This window comes from Monodon monoceros, unplaced genomic scaffold (assembly GCF_005190385.1).
Source record: "Monodon monoceros isolate NGI ecotype Baffin Bay Population unplaced genomic scaffold, NGI_Narwhal_1 Super_Scaffold_1, whole genome shotgun sequence".
NCBI classification, from domain to species: Eukaryota; Metazoa; Chordata; class Mammalia; order Artiodactyla; family Monodontidae; genus Monodon; species Monodon monoceros.
In genome coordinates, this window is record NW_021703765.1 from 64069636 (window position 1) to 64090250 (window position 20615).

A 20615-nucleotide genomic window follows, 5' to 3' on the forward strand; every position below is an offset into this window, starting at 1 on the left:
ATGAGGGGCTTGGACAAGATGGTCCTCTCTCCTAAGGACCCAGCAGGCAAGAGGCACGGAGTAGATCCAGGTACTCACCGCAGATCCGGGCGAGAGCTCCCAGGCCCCCAAGCAGGAAGAGGAGGGCCCCAAGGCACCCCATGCCAGGAGCAGGGGTAAGCAGCAGGCGGGGAGCAGGACAGATTCCTAGGGCTGGCCTGGCAGAGGCTCTCCTGACCACAGCAGTCACTGCTCCGGAAGAGGCAGCTTCCTGTCACTGATTAATCCCTCCACGCCCGGCGGCACGCTGCTACGTCACCAGAGAGAAAGGGGAAAAGGTCTGTAGCTGAGGGGAAAGGAAGGCCAAAGAACAGAGGAAGGAAGGGCAGGGCAGAGCAGGCCTTCCTGGAGGTCGGGGACAGGGGGAGGGGGAGGGCAAGCAGCGGTGGTGTGCGACATTGCGAAGCCAACCACATTCTGTCCCTGCTGCCCAAAGAGCCCTGGACCAGCGCAGGAGGTCTGACTTCTGATCTGCCCAAGTCTGTCAGACCACTCCTGTCCTGTATCCCCTTGGCTGTTCCAGCGGTGGACGGGCAGGGCTGGGGTGCCTACCTGGTACCCCTCCCAGAAGGAGCCCCTGAAAGTGTCCACCCTGGCCTGGGACAGGGAGCAGGACAGGGAGCTGCGACGGTCACATGAGCAGCGGCTGGAGTCAGCTGTTCTCTGCCGGGGGTGGGGGTGTGTGGAGTGCAGCCGAACCGGACCAGACAGGCCAGTTTTCTCAGCCGACCAGAAAGCTGGGAACCTCCTGGAGACAAAACAAAGCCATTTAACGAACAAGACTTAATCATCTGAGACACAAAGCCATGGTTAGCAGGGCCACTTGTCAGGACTAGGAAAGTAACCTAAAAAAACTCTCTTCAAGGAGGAGAGAGAACAGAGGATTCCCCACCTGCCTAGGCCCACAGGAGAATCTATGTCCAAGAGTTAGCTCTGGAGGTGCTGTGTTACCTTGGCCAGGTGACTTAACCTCTCTTAGTTTGAAAGAGTTTCTCCTGTGTGAGCTGAAAGGGTTGGAGAAGATCATTCTAATTAAGCTCCCTTCCAGCTCAACTTGTGAAGATGTTATGACCTTAAAACATCTCTAATCACTTCTAAATAAAATTTTTATTGAAATAATTTTATGGCAAATTGCCACAGTTCAGTCTTTCAAGATAATCCAGTTTTGTGCCTGACTTATCACAAGCCAGTAAATACAGACATAAATAAATAGAGACTGCATCTGTTTATGGAAGTACCTTATAAATATAAAATTAGATCGTCTAGTGCAAGGAGGCTGGGCATGGCCCATCAGGGTGAAGTTCCAGGGGAGGAGGGATGCCAGCTAGAGGCCCAACTTCTGCAGATTCTTGGGTTCAGACTTCCACGGGGGCCTTGGAAATTTGTGGGCAATGGAGCTGCCTTGGTTTGGGATGGGACTGCCCCGCTCCCCAACCCTCTGCCTGTGGCCAGTGGCAATGATTCTGTTTCCTGCCATCTCCAGGACAGCAGCCTCTGGTGAGAAGCAGCTTCCTTGGAAGAGTCACCTCTGATCCCTGAGGACTCGGATGTACCACAGTGACCAGTGGGGACGAGGTGCATTTCCATAGCTATCAGAAACAGAGTGACAGATTGGGGGTGGAACTGGACTGTTTCAGGTAATGCAGTCAGGGGAAGTGAAAAAGAAAAACGACTAAATCATTTGGTTCAGGACTTCTGTTTGGGGGTCTATAGCTGAGAAAGTAAAGATTAGCTTGGAATGAGCAGGTAAAAGTTTGCCTGTCCAGACAGGCACGGACAAAGCCAGCTGCAATGTAAAAAGGAAACATTATTTCTCCCAAGGTCACGTTACAACAACTGTAAAGTGTCCCGATAACCATGCTGTGTGAGTGACTATTACTTGTACTTTTTTACCGGGATTTCTTTTTTCCCCTACAATCACAAACTATCAGGAATTTGCTGTCTGAAATTATGTTAGTAAGAAAGAAACAACCCCAGAGGCGCCAAGTCACTTTGACACAGAGAAGTTGCCCCAGTATGGAATTCCTGGACTCAACGTTCCATGCCTGTCTCAACTTTGTAGTTTCCACTTACACAGGATACTTTGCTGTCCAAACCTGAAGCTGACACTTCTCACACAGCCCTGTGCTGTGTTGAGTCTATCAAAATACTGCTTGGTTGGGACTTCCCTGGCAGTCCAGTGGTTAAGACTCCACATTTCCACTGCAGGGGGCACAGTTTCAATCCCTGGTCAGGGAACTAAGATCCCACATGCTACGTGGCACGGCCAAAAAAAAAAAAAAAAAAGCACTGCTTGGTTTACATTTCACCTAACCTAACCCCACTCTTCACCCAAATCCTGTAATCACCTTGCCCTCTGTGTAGTCAGATGCCCTCAGTTCCTCCCCCTCATTGCAGTGGATCAACTGAGCTGACTGTCAGACTAAAGGTTTGTTCTAGGTGGTCTCAGGACGACTGGACTAGGATACAGCCTAAGAAAGAATCCAACAGGAAAAAAATTAAATTTTATGCATGAACAAGGATATATTGTACAATACAGGGAATATAGCCAATATTTTATAAGAACTATAAATGGAGTATAACCTTGAAAATTTTTGAACCCCTATGTTGTACACCTGAAACTTATATAACATTGTACATCAAGCATACTTCAATTTTTTTAAAAAAAAAAAGGTGAAGTGAAAAAAAAAAATTGTATGTGTGGCGGTGGCATGAGAAGAATATAATAAATACATGGCTGTATCGTTACATATGGAATATCCATTTTCTTAATTAAAAATGTAAATATATTAAAATCTTAGAGTCCATTTAATGTAGAAAGATGTTCATAATTAATCTTAAATTTTAAAAATTATATAAGTAAGATATGTGGATTGCATGAAAAATCAGAAAATGTGTTAAGGGAGAAGAAGGAGGTAGAGGAAGAAGAGGGAAAGAAAAACCAGAAAATCACTGATAGTCCCATAACCCAGAAGATTGTTCTCAAAGTGTGGTCTGTGGATCCCTGGAGGCCTCCAAGACCCTTTTAGGGGGTCTGTGAGTTCAAAATTACTTTAGAAAATACTAAGACATTATCTGTCTTGTTTGCTTTTTGGGTATTTGCACTCATGGTGTAAAGCAGTGGCATCTAAAACTGCTAGTGTCTTAGCAGGAATCAAGGCAGTGACACCAAACTGTACTAGTAGTCACTGTATTCTTTACCCCCGTGCACTCCAGGGTGGGGAAAAGCTGGTTTCACTTAAGAATGTCCTTGATAAGGAAAAAAAAAAAAATCATTAAATCTCAACAGCAACACCAAAAAAGGGGTCATCCCACAGACCTGGACTCTAGTTTTGCCTCTGTGACCTTTGGCAAGAGACACCCTTTCTAAGCCTGTTTCTTGTAAAATGGGCGTGTGGCACTGTGCTCACAGGTTTCTCATGAGGATCAAATGAGAACGCTTATAAAATGCTTACCACCGGTGCCTAGTGTGTGGTTCGAGCTCATAACACTTTCAGCTCTCATCAATAACTATCCGTCAAAATCCAGGAAAGAATGTTACAGGGAACAGTCAGTGTCCACTTAGCAAGTTTCCAAATTCTAAGGATCTGGATTCCAGCTAAGTAAGAGAAAACAGCCTTGCATGTAACACAAGACTGTTGGACCATCTTAAGCCATGCAACTGAAGAGGTTCAGCTCCAGCCTCCCCCAAACATGCCATGGCATATGGATTCTTTTGAGCTAAAGGAAATCAAGACCCTGTGGGCTCAAGAGAAACATCTGTCCCTCCCTTAACTACCTGGAAGCACTTACATTGGAAGTCTCTCCCAAAATGAGAATTATTACCAGAGATGAATCTTATCTGAGTGACCCATCTGTGTGGCAGGGCAAATATCTAATTACCAAATGTTTGCTCTTTTGCTTCTTGTTCCTGGAAATTGCCCTCCTTCCTGTTGAAGCCCCAGGTCCCTATCCCATTCCTTAGCTCAGGATGCCATAAATACCTCATTTGACCTTTCTATCTTTGAACCTCTCATGTATGTGGGGTTCTCGTACTTACAAAATTAAATTTGATTTTCTGTTACTCTGTCTCATGTCAATTTGATCATCAGACCAGCCAAAAGAACCTTTGAAGGGTAGAGGAAAATTCTTTCTCCCCAACATAAGGCTGGGAAATATCAAATGATGCTGTGGCAGGATTGGAGTAATCCTGTCCGACAGTCTTCCCCTCTTTCCCCTGCATTCCCTCTCCCTCTTCAAAGGCTAGCGGTCTTGACAGGACCTCAGGAGGGGACACACTGGATTCCTACTTGCAGGTCCCAGGAGAGCTGCTCAGACAGATCCTTGGAACTGTTCTGAATTTACAGGCGACTCTTGCAGAGGTCTGGGTCCAGCTTCAAAGTAAATATAGGGCTCATCTTCCTTTCCTTTGGCCACTTATCCAGCCAAGGAGAGTATTCCAGGCAGAGGGAACAGCATGTGTAAAGGCTGGAGGTAGCCGAGGAAAGAGGATCGGCAGGGAAACAGTGGAAGAGGCAATGCCTCCAGGTCCTGGTGATCAGAAATGGCAGAGCTAGGGACTTCCCTGGCGGTCCAGTGGTTAGGACTCCGTGCTTCCATTGCAGGAGGCGAGGGTTCGATTCCCAGTCGCAGGAACTAAGATTCCGTATGCTGCACGGTGCGGCCAGCAATGGCTGAGCTAGAAGGACACCTGGCATCTGACCAACTGAGCTCAGATGCAGAATATGCCCTTTACTTCTGTATGGACTTGGGCATGTTAATTTCTCAGCCTCCGTTTTTTTAATCTCTAAAGGGGTCATAACAATACCCACATGTGGGAGAGTTTTTATGAAGATTCAAGTAGGTCAAGAAACTGGCCCGCAGTCTGTGTTCATGAAACAGATTCTGACTCAAGATATAAAAACTGAGTGGCCCCTGTACCAACGGACATACATCTTTTTCAATTAGCCCTCAGAACAGCTCCATCATCCACCAGTTTGTTAATGAAGAAACTGAGGCTCTGAGGAGACAACTGACTGAGGTCATGGCAAGCAGTGGCCAAGGGACCTTCCTCTGCTGTTGCTCCTGCCTTTCTGGGAGCGCTTCCATTCCCACTGTTAAGACCTTCAATAATAATGAAGACTATGGGCTTCCCTGGTGGCGCAGTGGTTGAGAGTCTGCCTGCCGATGCAGGGGACACGGGTTCGTGCCCCGGTCCGGGAAGATCCCACATGCCGCGGAGCGTCTGGGCCCGTAAGCCATGGCCTGTGCTCTGCAACGGGAGAGGCCACAAGAGTGAGAAATAAATAATAATGAAGACTAAAGTGATTTTTTATTATTATTATAAATAATATTTTAAAAACCAGCCTGGTACATGGCAGAAAAAAATGATATCTCTTTCATAATGTACTTCAAACCTATACCTCAAAGAGTCCCAAAGGAAGGGGAGGGATAAATCAAGAGTATGGGATTAACGGATACACACTATTATATATAAAATAGATAACCAACAAGAAACTACTGTATAACACAGGGAACTATACTCAATACTTTGTAATAACCTATAAGGGAAAAGAGTTTGAAAAAGAATATATATATATATATAACTGAATCTGTGCTGTATGCCTGAAACTAACACAACATTGTAAATCAACTATCCTTTAATAAAAAAAGAACCCTGGAAAAAAAATTAAAAAAAAAAATCAAAGAAGTTCTAAATAAATGGAGAGGCATTCTGTGTTCATGGATTGGAAGACTCAATTTTATTAAATGTCAGTTCTTCCCAACATGATCTATAGTTTTGAATAATCCCAATCAAAATCCGAGTAAGGTATTTTGTGTATATTGACAAATTGATCCTAAAGGTCATGTGGAAAGGCAAAGAAAAACCAGAATAACCAGCAAAACACTGAAGAAGAACAAAGTTGGAGGACTGACACTACCTGATTTCCAGATTTACAATAAAGCTGCAGTAGTCAAAATGGTGTACTATTGGTCAAAAAATCAACAGACTGACCAACAGAACAGAATAGAGAGCCCATATACAGACTACCTCAAAAACAGTCAACCAGTATTTTAACAAAGGAGCAAAGGCAACTGACAATAGAGAAAGGACAGTAATTTCAACAAAAGGTGCTGGAGCAATCAGATATATCAAAAAAAAAGAATTAATCCTAGGCATATACCTTTTACCTTTCACAAAAAACTAATTCAAAGTGGGCCTAAATGTAAGAGACAAAACTAAAAAACTTCTGGAAGAGGTGATGACTTTTAAGATATAACATCAGGGCTTCCCTGGTGGTGCAGTGGTTGAGAGTCCGCGTGCCGATGCAGGGGACACGGGTTCGTGCCCTGGTCCGGGAAGATCCCACGTGCCGCGGAGAGGCTAGGCCCGTGAGCCATGGCCACTGAGCCTGTGCGTCCGGAGCCTGTGCTCTGCAACAGGAGAGGCCACAACAGTGAGAGGCCCGCGTACCACAAAAAAAAAAAAAAAAAAGATATAACATCAAAGGCATGGTCTATAAAAGAAATGATTGCTAAACTGGACTTCATTTTAAAAAAAAACAAAACACTTCTGCTCTGCTAAGGACACTGTCAAGAGAATGAGAAGACAAGCCACAGTGTGGGAGAAAATATTTGCAAATGATATATCTGATAAAAGATGGTTATCCAGGGGCTTCCCTAGTGGCGCAGTGGTTGAGAGTCTGCCTGCCGATGCAGGGGACATGGGTTCGTGCCCCGGTCCGGGAAGATCCCACATGCCGTGGAGCGTCTAGGCCCGTGAGCCATGGCCGCTGAGCCTGTGTGTCCGGTGCCTGTGCTCTCAACGGGAGAGGCCACAACAGTGAGGGGCCCGCGTACCGCACAAAAAAAAAAGATGGTTATCCAAAGAACACTTAAAACTCAACAATAAGAAAACAAACAACCCAATTTAAAAATAGACCAAAGACCTGAACAGACATCTCACCAGAGATGATATATAGATGGCAAATAAGCATATGAAAAGATGCTCCATTTCATATGTCACCAGGTAACTGCAAATTAAAACAACAATGATACCACTATATACCTATTAGAATAGCTCAAATCCAAAACACTGACATCACCAAATGTTGGCAAGGATGTGGAACAACAGGAATTGTCACTCACTGCTGGTGGGAATGCAACATGGTACAGCCACTTTGGAAGACAGTTGGCAGTTACTTACAAAGCAAAACACAGTTTCACTATCAGATTCCACAATCGTGCTCCTAGCTGTTTACCCAACAGATATGAATACTTATGTCCACACAAAAATCTGCATGTGAGAGTTTATAACAACTTCATACATAATTGCCAAAAACTGGAAGCAACCAAGGTGTCTTTCCATAGATGAATGGATAAACATATTCTGGTACATATATACTATGAAATATTATATAACTGAAAATAGCAATTAAAAGAAATGAGCTATTGGACTTCCTTGGCTGTCCAGTGGTTAAGACTCCACAGTTCCAATGCAGGGGACGCACAGGTTTGATCCCTGGTCAGGGAACTAAGATCCCACATGCTGAGTGGCACAGCCAAAAAAAATTAAAAAGTAAAATAAATGAGCTATTAAGCCACAAAAAGACAGGGGTGAAACTTAAATTCATATTGCCGAGGGAAGAAAGGGGCAAGGCTGAAAGGTCTCCAATTATTCCTATTACACAGCATTGTGGAAAAGGCAAAACTATGGTAAATAGTAAGAAGATCAGTACTTGCCAGAGGCTGGGGGGAAAGAGTAGGGGAACGGAGGGTTGAATAGGTGAAGCAAGTATGGCAAAACTGTATGCGAGTATAATGGTGGATATATAATACTACATATTTGTCAAAACCTATAGAACTCTACAGCACATACAGTGAACCTAACGCATGCAAATTAAAAAAATATTATTCAGGAGACGACGGGATCCCAGGATAGAATGCAGAATGTGACAAACAATCTAATTGTATTACAAATGTATGAAGCAACCTCACCAAAAGAGTGGGGGAGGACTTCCCCGGTGGCACAGTGGTTAAGAATCCGCCTGCCAATGCAGGGGACACGGGTTCGAGCCCTGGTCCGGGAAGATCCCACATGCTGTGGAGCAACTAAGCCCGTGTGCTACAACTACTGAGCCTGTGCTCTAGAGCCCACGAGCCACAACTACTGAAGGCCGCACGCCTAGAGCCCGTGCTCTGCAACAAGAGAAGCCACCGCGATGAGAAGCCCGCACACCGCAACAGAGTAGCCCCCACTCACCGCAACTAGAGAAAAGCCCGCACACAGCAAAGAAGACCCAACACAGCCAAAAATAAATAAATTTGTTAAAAAAAAAAAAAAAAGAGTGCTGGCCTAAGAAACTGTGATGATGAGTCGGGTCTGTAGAATAAAGGCAAGAAGATCTGCACATAAGCACTATATCATGAGGGTGAGAGTTAATAATTCTGATGCTAGCAGACATGAGTATTGGAATTGAACAATTAAGCAAATGGATGGCAGGTTACAGAAGTCAGGTTTCTCACTGTTGGAGTCGGGGTTTACAGACAAGCAAGGGGATGAGGCTAGAATGATCTGTGTGGTGACAGTAGTGGTGGAGACATCAGCATGAATTCATGTTTAGCTAAATACAGACAAAGATGGTTACATCCAGAAATAGTTATAGGTATGTGTGTACACAACAGAACAGTATACACAAACATACTTTTTGCTGTCAGCTGAGAGGGTCTAGAAGCAAAGACAGCACAGTAGCAATAAGATTACTGAGTGCCCAGATTTTGATTTATAATAACCATTCTCCAATAAAAGGAACCAGGTTCCCCTAATATGACTGATACTAGGACTGGGACAAGAAATATGCAAGATGAGCCTGGAGCATCTTATAGGTCCAGAAGGTAAGGAAGTACACACATGCACACATGCACCCACACTGATCATGTCAAAGGGATACAGGAGCAAACTGAAGGGGGGCCCCTACTGGCCAAAGCTGGAATAATTTGAGCAACAAAAGTGATATTAGACTACAACCCAAAGTAAAAAATAAATATCCATGCTTACATACTGATATAAATAAATGATTCAACAAATAAATAAACACTGACATACACTGAATGTTTGTGTCCCCCCAAATTCATGTGTTGAAACCTAATCCCCATGCCATGTTTTCTGGAGGTGGGGCCTTTGGGAGGTAATTAGGAGCCGTCATGCATGGGATTAGACTCCTTATAAAAGATACCCCAGTAGATAACTAACAAGGACCTACTGTATAGCACAGGGAACTACTTAATATCCTGTAATAACCTATAATGGAAGAGAATGTTAAAAAAAAGAATATATATATATAAATATATCTATATAAATAAAATAACTGAATCACTTTATTATACACCTGAAACTAACACACTGTAAAACAACCATATTTCAATAAAATTTTTTTAAAAAGAGAGACCCCGGAGAGAGCCCTCACTCCTTCAGCCATGTGAAGACACAGTGAAAATTTGGCTGTCTATGAACCAGAAAGCAAGCCCTCACCAGACACCCAATCTGTCGGCACCTTGGTAGTGGACTTTCCAGCCTCCAGAATTGTGAGAAACAAATTTCTGTTCTTTGCAAGCTACTTATGGTATGGTATTTTGTTATAGCAAGTCTATGGTATTTTGTTATAGCAGCCCAGACAGACTAAGACAAATGGATAAGAGACAAATCTCTCATGCAGAAAAATTCCCAATAATGTATGTAGATACTCTGCCTTCAAGGAGGGGGAGCATAACTCCCCACTCCCTAAGTGTGGGCTGTGCAGAGTGACTTCCTTCCAAAAAATACAGTTACGGAAAGTGGGTGGGAGGAAGAGCATCTTTACAATCGAGAAGCCCAACGAGCAATTCATCAACCAAATGACCAAAGCCAAGGTGAACAATCATGTTGACAGCGTACACCCTTGATAGGATGTGATGAAAATGGCACTTCGCCTCTGTGGTCTTCTTCCTCCAACCCACAGTTTTTAAAAAATTTATTTATTATTTATTTTATTTATTTATTTTGGCTATGCTGGGTCTTAGTTGCAGCATGCATCTAGGATCTAGTTCTCCAACAAGGGACCCAACCTGGGCCCCCTGTATTGGGAGCGCAGAGTCTTACCCACTGGACCACCAGGGAAGTCCCTCCAACCCCCAGTTTAACCATGAGTAACCTGCAAAATACCTGACCAGGACTCCTCAAAACTGTCAAGGTCATCACAAATAAGGAAGGTCTGAGAAACTGTCACAGCCAAGAGAAGCCTAAGGAGACATGACAAATGTAACGTGGTGTCCTGGAACAGAAAAAAAAAAAAAAGATATTAGGTTTAAAACTAAGGAAATCTGAATAATGTATATTAATAATAAAGTATCAATACTGGTTCATTAATTGTAACAAATGTACCATACTAATGTTAGATGTTAATAATAAGAAAAACTGACTGTGGGATATATGGGAATTCTCTGCACTACCTACGCAATTTTTATGTAAAGCTAAAGCTGTTCTAAAAAATAAAGTCCTGGCGACTTTCCTGGCAGTTCAGTGGTTAAGACTCCACGCTTCCAATGCAGGGGGTGTGGGTTCGATTCCTTGTCGGGGAACTAAGATCCCACATGCTGTGTGGTGTGGCAGGGGGGAAAAATTAAAAATAAAATCTATCTATCTATCTATTTATTTATTTATTTATTTGGCTGCATTGGGTCTTAGTTGCGGCTCGCAGGCTTCTCTCTAGTTGTGGCACATGGGCTCAGTAATTGTGGCACGTGGGCTTAGTTGCCCCGTGGCATGTGGGATCTTAGTTCCCCAACCAGGGATCGAAGCCACGTCCCCTGCATTGGAAGGCAGATTCTTAAGCACTGGACCACCAGGGAAGTCCCCAAAATAAGGTCTACTTCTTTTTAAAAAAAAGGAGGAGTCCTTAAAATCATCATCTCATCATTTCTGTGGACTTTGAAGGTATTTTGCTGGTGTCCTTAAATAAATACTCCTATGTTCTGGAGGGTCTATTGATTTTAAGTGTAAGTTAAAAATTTTGGATAATCATTTAAAGAACAGAAACAGTATGTAAACTAGTAGAAGGACAAACAGAATTATTGTGGGGAGAATTTAATCTAAAAGAAAACAAAAAGGAAGGGGAGAAAAAAGAAACCCAGAAAAACTGAATAGGTAGAACAAAAATAAGACAGAAGACAGAAACCCAAATATATCAGCCATCACAATCCATGTAAATGGATTAAACTAAACAGTTCAAGGGCGAAGACTATCAGGTTGGTTTTTAAAATACCCAGCTATATTCTGTTTTCAAGAGAAATTCCTATAACATAAAAATGCAAAAAGATTAAAAGTGAAAGGTTAGAAAGATATACCAGAAAAATACCAACCAAAATAAAGCTGGCTTAGCTATATTATTATCAGATCAAATAGCCTTAGGCAAAAAGCATTAATAGAGACAAAGAGCATATATCAGATTGTATTTTGCAAAGATGGCTGCAACAATACCCCATCCCACTGTGGTCTTCTATAATTTTGTCATTCATTCACAAAGTCTAAGTCCTCTCCCTTTGAATCTGGGCAGATTTGTGACTTGCTTGTAAGTTGCAGAATATACAAGAAGTGATAATATATGACTTCAAGTCAGAAAAGATAATGCACTGCCACCTTGCTCTTGGCAACACTTGAGAGCTGTTGTGTAAACAGTCCAACCACCCTGAGGCTGCTATCCTGGGTGGAAGCCTAAATTGGCCCAGGAAAATAATCCACATGATTACCTGAAGAAGCCCTGTGATTACCTGAAGAGACAGAAGCATGTCCAGCCAGCCCCCAGCTTCTCCAGCCCTCAGACTATTCCAGCTTTCATGATTTCAACTGCATAAGACTTATAGACAGAAACAGTCAACTGACCCCATCCCCAATTTCTATTTATTTATTTTTTTATGGCTGTGCCACACAGGGATCTTAGTTCCCTGACCAGGGATTGAACCTGTGCCCCCTGCAGTGGAAGCACAGAGTCCTAACCATTGTACTGCCAGGGAATTCCCCCATGCCGAATTTTTTTTTTTTTTTGCGGTACACGGGCCTCTCACTGTTGTGGCTCACGGGCCCAGGCGCTCTGCGCCATGTGGGATCTTCCCAGACCGGGGCACAAACCCATGTACCCTGCATCGGCAGGCGGACTCTCAACCACCGTGCCACCAGGGAAGCCCTAGAATTATGTTTTATTCAGCAGACTTTCTGAGGACTTAAGCCCAGGATACAGCCTCTCAGATAACTAAGGGACTGTTCTGAAGAGGTAAGGGAAGAGCCAGGATACATAGAGGAGTTTTTGCAAAAAAATAAACAAAAAACACACAAAGAAACAACAAACAAACGGAAAAACAACAAAAAGCCCAGGTAGTTGGAACATCAAAAGATTACTGTTAATTAAAGAGAAAACAGGCATCTCAAGTTAATGAATTTAGTGCTTTTCTATGTATGGGAAGATGCAAGAGTCTGGGCTCATTGAAATCATTCCTTTGATATGCACCTTAGCTATCTAGGGCTAGTATCCTGTTTTTCTCCATCTGAATCCCTTCAGGGTGTAATAGGGAATTCTATTACAAGTTAATCACTAAAGGGATGTTGCCTATAAGTTTGAATTATAATGACCCACCTCTGGGACCCCTGCCTCCCAGGTGATGAGCACTAAGCTAAACTCCCTTTGTTTAGCTCACATCCTGACCAGGCCCACCTGTGAATGACTACAGGAAGGAGGAAACTAACACATCCCCTCCTGAGGCTGACCGGAACCAGGAAATGTTTGACTTTACTCCCTCTCCTTTTAGTATAAATGAAGCCTGAATTCTAACTCAGGCAAGATGGTTCTTTGTGACATGAGTCCACCATCTTCTCGGTCTGCTGGCTTTCTGAATAAAGTCGCTATTCCTTGCCCCAACAACTCATCTCTCAATTTATTGGCCTGTCGTGCAGTGAGTAGTATGAGCTTGGACTTCGTAGCAAGGATGCCCAGTAAGGCTGCTGCAGTGGCTGATGGCCTGATGGCAGGAACATCCTTTTTTATTTACTGATACAGCAGGTGACTTTTTTTGTCCACAGAGAGTTGAAAAATAGGCAAAACTAAGGTATGATGTGGGAATTTGATTAGTGAGTGATTCTCTTTGAGGGATAGGAACTGGAAGGGGGCACTGCAGGGAGGGCTCCTGGGTGCTGGTCATGTTCTGTTTCCTGAGCTGGGTACTGCTTACATGGGTGTATTTGGTTTGTGAAAAATCAAGCTATAAATCTATGACTGGTTGTGTTAGTCCTGGTCCTCCAAGAGCAGATGCCAAGATGGTATTAGATGTGCATAGGATTGATCGGGGAAAATTCTATGAGTATAAAGGGAAAGGGAACCAGAGGAAGCCAGTGGACCTGTCAGACTATGGTGCAGGTCTGACCCCTGTGAAGGAGAGAGGGAAGGAAGGAAATAGGTAAGGGAGGTCTGAGACTGCTGTAGAGATATTTTTTTTTAATAGATCTTTACTGGAGTATAATTGCTTCACAATACTGTGTTACTTTCTGTTGTACAACAAAGTGAATCAGCCACATGCATACATATATCCCTACATCCCCTCCCTCTTGAGCCTCCCTCACACCCTCCCTATCCCAGCTCTCTAGGTCATCGCAAATCACCAAACTGATCTCCCTGTGCTATGTTGCTGCTTCCCACTAGCTATTTTACATTCGGTAGTGTATATATGTCGATGCTACTCTCACTTCACCCCAGCTTCACCCTCCCACCCCATGTCCTCAAGTTCATTCTCTATGTCTACCTCTTTATTCCTGCCCTGCAAATAGGTTCATCAGTACCATTTTTTTTGTTTTTGTTTTTAGATTCCACATATATGCGTTAGCATACGGTGTTTGTTTTTCTCTTTCTGACTTACTTCACTCTGTATGACAGACTCTAGGTCCATCCACCTCACTACAAATAACTCAATTTTGTTTCTTTTTATGGCGAGTAATATTCCACTGTATATATGTGCCACATCTTCTTTATCCATTCATCTGTTGATGGACATTTAGGTTGGTTCCATGTCCTGGTTATTGTAAATAGTGCTGCAATGAACATTGTGGTACGTGTCTTTTTGTTTTTTGAATTTTTGAATTTAATTTATTTTTTATACAGAAGGTTCTTATTATCTATTTTATACATATTAGTGTATATATGTCAATCTCCCAATTCATCACACCACCACCACCACCCCTGCCACTTCCCCCCTTGGTGTCCATACGTTTGTTCTCGACATCTGTGTCTCTATTTCTGCCCTGCAAACAGGTTCATCTGTACCATTTTTCTAGGTTCCACATATATGCGTTAATGTACGATATTTGTTTTTCTATTTCTGACTTACTTCACTGTATGACAGTCTCTTGATCCATCCACATCTCTACAAATGACCCAATTTCGTTCCTTTTTATGGCTGAGTAATATTCCATTGTATATATGTACCACATCTTCTTTATCCATTTGTCTGTTGATGGGCATTTAGGTTGCTTCCATGTCCTGGCTATTGTAAATAGTGCTGCAATGAACATTGGGGTGCATGTGTCTTTTTGTTGTTGTTGTTGTGGTATGCGGGCCTCTCAGTGTTGTGGCCTCTCCCGCTGTGGAGCAGAGGCTCCAGACGCGCAGGATCAGCGGCCATGGCTCACAGGCCCAGCCTCTCCGCGTCATGTGGGCTCTTCCCAGACCGGGGCACAAACTCCTGTCCCCTGCATTGGCAGGTGGACTCTCAACCACTGCGCCGCCAGGGAAGCCCACATGTGTCTTTTTGAATTATGGTTTTCTCTGGGTATATGCCCAGTAGTGGGATTGCTGGGTCATATGGTAGTTCTATTTTTAGTTTTTTAAGGAAACTCCATACTGTTCTCCACAGTGGCTGTATCAATTTACATTCCCACCAACAGTGCAGGAGGGTTCCCTTTTCACCACACCCTTTCCGGCATTTATTGTTTCTAGATTTTTTTTGTTTTTGAATTTTATTGTATTTATTTTTTATATAGCAGGTTCTTATTAGTTATGTTTCTAGGTTTTTTGATAATGGCCATTCTGAACGGTGTAAGGTGATACCTCATTGTAGTTTTGATTTGCATTTCTCTAATAATTAATGCTGTAGAGATTTAAGAAACTTTCATCAAGGCCTACGGCAAGCCCTGGGATCAAAGTTACTGTAGTGGGGCTTCCCTGGCAGCTCAGTGGTTAATAATCTGCCTGCCAATGCAGAGGACATGCGTTCGAGCCCTGGTCTGGGAAGATCCCACATGCCGCAGAGCAACTAAGCCCGTGCACCACAACTACTGAGCCTGCGGTCTAGAGCCTGCGAGCCACAACTACTGAAGCCCACGTGCCTAGAGCCCGTGCGCTGCAACAAGAGAAGCCACCCAATGAGAAGCCTGCACACCACAACGAAGAGTAGCCCCTGCTCGCCGCAACTACAGAAAAGCCCGAGCGCAGCAACAAAGACCCAATGCAGCCAAAAAAAAAAAAAAAAAGTTACTGTAGTGTAAGTGCCTGACAGTAAGCTTTTTTTTTTTTTTTAAATTTAAGTCCCTGACATTAAGCTTTCGATTGCTGAGGCATTCATTTCAAAGACACGCACCTCAAACATTTTGCGGGACACAGTTACTAGTTAAACAAATAGATAAGGAGACAGGCTGCCCCCACCCATGAAGTCCCTCCCCCACTTTTTTCTTTTAGCCCAGCAGCTTGTGAGATCTTAGTTCCCTGACCAGGGATTGAACCTGCCTCTTGGGCAGTGAAAGTGCAGAGTCCTAACTGCTAGACCCCCCAGGGAATTCCCCAAAATTCCCCTTTTAGAAAGTCCTGGGTAACCTACATAACTGACTGCTTGAGTGACCCCACTTTTCCCTTCCTGTGTCCTAATTCTGGCTCTTCTGTTTTAAATTTGCCAATAAAGAGTGAACCTGTGAAACCCTAGGCACCTCATCCTCAACCCCAATAAAGGCAAAACCCCAGGTGCATGCTCTCTCTCTACCTGTGACCTTGCTGTGTGGCCCCAGACATGCCAGGTACCCTCCAGGACTTGTAATAAACCTTTTCTTTTCCCCCCAAAGTTCCTTAATGGTTGTTGCTGAGGTGTATCTTGCAATCACAGTGAGAACCACAAGGACTAGTCCATCCATGACACTGGCTCCAGTTGGGGAAATGTCTGGGGTGTGGGGGGCTCCCACTGGTAGTACAGGCCCCCCAGGCACTCCTAGCCAATAGCATCACTATCTATAATAGGCTGAGACTGACACAAAACAGTCACCCAGCAGAGGAGTCCTGTGACTCCAAGGACCAGGCCTCCCTCAGTATTCTTGCTGTGCTCAGTCATTGGCTGGGAGCCCATGGGAAGCACAGCCTTTGCACTAGCACTCGATGGGTTTCAGAGCACAGCTGGGGCGATTGGGCAATTGTGCTCCCCACAGTAGGAGGCCTGAGAGACATGTTTTGAAGCCACTACAGTCTACCCCTTGCACCACATACATTTACTTCTCCACACAGGTTCAGGGATAGTTCCATGGGCCTCGCTTCCTGAGTGGAAACTAAGAAAAGGGATGCTACTAGAATAAGCCATAACCTCCATTGCTTTGGTTGATCCGTGACTCAGGGCTGCAGTTGGTATTCATCTTCTTCCACCATCCATCCTAAACTCACCTGAGTCTCAGCTCTTACCTCAGCAGGTCTTGATAGCATAACCCAAACTTTATTGCTGAGGGTCGTGAACCCTTGGTATGTTAACTCTTTTCATGCCAGGGGTAATTCATGTGTCCATTCTCAGTTGCAGTGGGCAATGGAGTGCCAGGAGGCTCCCAAGCAGCTCACCTGGGTACTGCACGTGTTGTCCCATCCCCATTGTGTAGAGCAGTGTGACCTCTTCCAGTTGCTCAAGGTCAACTACTCCTGCCAGTACAGTGACTCTTCTTCAAACCTGCTGGTCCCTGTGCACAAGAAGGTCAAAGTACCCATGTGGTAGCCACAACTTATAATTCAATGGAACCCTTTCTGTGTCCCCTGAGAAAAGCATGTCCTCTTTGAGGATCAGGGTCTCCAACATTGCAGAGCTCAGAGTTACAGGAATGGGAAGCACAATATTCTCCCAGTGAGTCATCGGGAGTAAGTGGGTTGGCTTATCACAGAATATTTCCTCCAAGCTGGTAACTCAGCTATGCTTGTAGAAGGCTGTTCCAGCATTCTGTGATGGTGGATGTCTCTGGATGGTGCAGTAGGTGGTATATCCATGGGATCCCAAGGCCATGGGCCTACTCCTACACCTCCCTGCATGTAAAACAGGTCCCTGGTTGAAGGCTATGATACGTGGGATTCCATGCTTGTAGATCAGGCATTCCATAGGCTGCTGAATAGTGGCTCTGGCTGAGTCTGCAGGCAGACAAGGCAGACCCTTGCCCAGGTTAGGTATCTCTCTCTCTGAGGACAAACTGGTGACATTTCCAGGACAGAAAGGCCCACTGTAGCTGAATTATCAAGTGGCCAGTTGGTCTCCTCAAGGAATAGTGGCATATTGGAGGCTCAGTGTTTTCTCTATTTCTCTCATCCAGCCATATGCCTCTACCTCAGATCTCCTTATCTCTACATTCTAGTCCTTTTCCTTCCAGATCCCCTTCCAGACAGCCAGACCACTGACCACTGCTCAGGAACCTATCTGTATTTTCAACTTAGGTCACTTTTCCTTCCATAAAAAGCGGATGACTGCTTGCAGCTCCACCTATTGGGAAGATTTTCCATCTCCACTGTCTTTCAAGACCAACTCTGAAAGTGGCTGCTATGTAGCTGTGGTCTATTTTTGCTTTGCACCTGTGCACTGAGCCAACCTGTCCATAAACCAAGCTTGAGTCTTTTCCTCCTCGTTTTCAGCTAGTCACATGGGACCTCCATACAGGCTTAGGGGCAAACAGGGAAGGGATTTTGGAGCAACTGTTGTGTGCAATAGGGGTCCTAGGCTACTCGCTCATGCAGCTTACTTGTGCCCTCTGGTCCCAGGAGGGCTTGATTATATTTACAATGACCTCTGCTGGGCCCATTTACTTTTATTCCTCACTGGGTCCAAAATAACCCAACTCATAATTGGAAGTTCTGAACTTGGTCACTTGATGACCAATGGCCAACTGTTTTATACCAGGGCTCAGTAACAAGCCAGCAGGTATTTCTTCAATGGTGTACCCTTCTCTGCAGTAGGTGGCATGACCTTGCCCAAGAATTCCAGAGTTCTGCATTGTGATTCTCCCACTGGGGCTTGCCATAAGCTCTATACTGAATCTTTCCCTCCACTGACTCCACCAACACCATAGGGTCTGCTGGATCCGATGTTCCAAGTGGGGCACGGTTTGCTCTGCAGCCAGGACCTGCTTCAGAGCCCTCTCTACATGTCCTGTCTGATCAGCATGATATCAGTGTAACAGATCAGTGTCACATCTGTGGGCTGTTCCGATGATCCAGATCTCTTCAGACTAGTATTATAACAGAGGGCAGGAGAGTTAACATAGCCCCAACGTAAAACTAAATGAATATTATTGTCAGTTCCATGAGAATGAGAAGTGTTTCTGATCCTCTTTATTTTTTGGCCACACCACGCAGCATGTGGGATCTTAGTTACCAGACCAGGGATCGAACCCGGGCCCCCTGCATTGGAAGCGTGGAGTCTTAACCACTGGACCGCCAGGGAAGTCCTGATCCTCTTTTCTAAGTGGAATGTAAAAGAATGAACTTGCTAAATCAATGGCAACAAACCATATACCTCAAGCCTTATTAATCTGCTCTAGCAATGAAACAATTTCAAGCGCATCAATTGTGATCAGAGCTATTACTTGCTTGAGTTCACAGTAATCTATAGTCATTCTCCAGAATCAATCCAGTTTCTGCAGGTACCAGACTGATGAATTAAACAGAGATGTGATAGAGACCACCACCTCTGCACCTTTTATAACTTTCATGGTGGCACCAATCTTTGCCATCCTTCCTTCTCTCCTGCCCCACTTCTGGAACACTCCTTGGTCTTCTGCTGGGAGCACCACATGACCCTGGTTTTCCTCACACCTCTCTGGCAAGTTCATTCAAAGTTCTGCCAGCTCACCTTCCCCTAGCTGGTTTTCATTTCATTTCATTTTTCGCTGTTTGTAGAATCACTAGGTTTTTACTTTACTTTAGCTTTAATTGAAAGTACATAATAAAATGCACATTGTTCAAAACAAGCACTAGCCAGTGTTTAATGTCTGTATTTACCTTTAAAGGGTGAGTTCTATCACTACAACTTTGGGTGAGGTCACATTCACAGGGCCTCAATTTCAAAATTTTGAGGCAGGGGCTTCCCTGGTGGCGCAGTGGTTGAGAGTCTGCCTGCCAATGCAGGGGACACGGGTTCGTGCCCCGGTCAGGGAAGATCCCACGTGCCACGGAGCAGCTAGGCCCGTGAGCCATGGCTGCTAAGCCTGCGCGTCCGGAGCCTGTGCTCAGCAACAGGAGAGGCCACAGCTGTGAGAGGCCCGCGTACCAAAAAAAAAAAAAAAAAAAAAAATGAGGCAATCTTGTGACTTCCCTGGTGGTCCAGTGGTAAAAAGTCCACCTTACAATGCAGGGGACACAGGTTCGATCCCTGGTCAGGGAACTAAGATCCCACACGCTGAGGGGCAACTAAGCCGGTGCGCCACAACTACGGAGCTCTCGCGCCTCATCTAGAGCCCAAGTACCGCAAACTACAGAGCCTACACGCTCTGGAACCAGAGCGCCACAACTAGAGAGGGAAAAACCCTCATGCCGGAACTAGCGAGAAGCCCACGCACCACGACCGGGAGCCTGTGAGCTACAACGAAAGATCCCCCATGCCTCAGTGAAGATCCCATGTGCCGCAGCCGTCAAAAATAACTTAAATAATAAATAAATAAATAAAAATTTGAGGCAATCTCCAAATGGAGTTTAGAGGCCTGAAAGAAGAAAACATCAAATTTTACGAATTTTACCTGCTTCCCAGACCACACCACTTGGTGTGAATATTTGTATAAATTTGTAATTATTCTTTGAGGAACACACTACGAAATTTGTGTATACATATTAAAAGCTCAAAACGTCTTAAATGTTTATTTTAAATATACCACGAGTTCTGTAATTCTGCTTGGTCTTTCGTCATTTTTCAACCCTCCGCTAAGGCTCAGAAAATATAAGTGGCCTCTCGAGTCTCTCCACCCCTGTGAAGAAAAAAGTCTGCTTTTCCTCTGTTTATCCCGGTAACAGCGAATGGACAAAAGTAAAAGCCAATAGCCACCGGCGAAGCGCGCCCAGCTTCACTTACCGCCGAGGCGGCCTCTCAGACAAGGGAGACTCGTACTCCCACGCCTCGGAGTGCTTCTCCCCTCTGCATCCCAGAAGGCGCTGCGTCGCCTCTAAGTCTTCCGCCCCCTTCCATCCCAACAGGCAACGGGGCTTATAACGTCAAGCGCTCGTCATCAGGATGATTATAGAAATGCCTGAATATACGCCCATGCTTAAACATTAAAAATGTCTGTAACAGGCTCACCGATGAGAAAG

General features: G+C 44.5%; 1 protein-coding gene across 4 annotated transcripts in view; it reads right to left on the reverse strand.

The window, feature by feature from the left end:
• TCN2 (transcobalamin 2) overlaps positions 1-20426 on the reverse strand; it is a 33552-nt gene extending 13126 nt beyond the window's left edge. Inside the window, exons 1-4 of one of the 4 annotated variants that reach the window (XM_029228020.1) lie at positions 4329-4656; positions 2388-2510; positions 592-787; positions 79-289 (exon numbers count right to left, since the gene is read on the reverse strand). In XM_029228020.1, coding sequence (XP_029083853.1) covers positions 79-142 — 64 coding nt within the window. In that variant the 5' untranslated portion in view covers positions 143-289; positions 592-787; positions 2388-2510; positions 4329-4656. Of the gene's footprint in view, positions 1-78; positions 290-591; positions 788-2387; positions 2511-4328; positions 4657-20379 lie in introns of those variants that run through there. The other 3 variants (XM_029228011.1, XM_029227994.1, XM_029228002.1) reach the window with 3 other exon arrangements.
• Between the last annotated feature and the right edge of the window lie 189 nt (positions 20427-20615).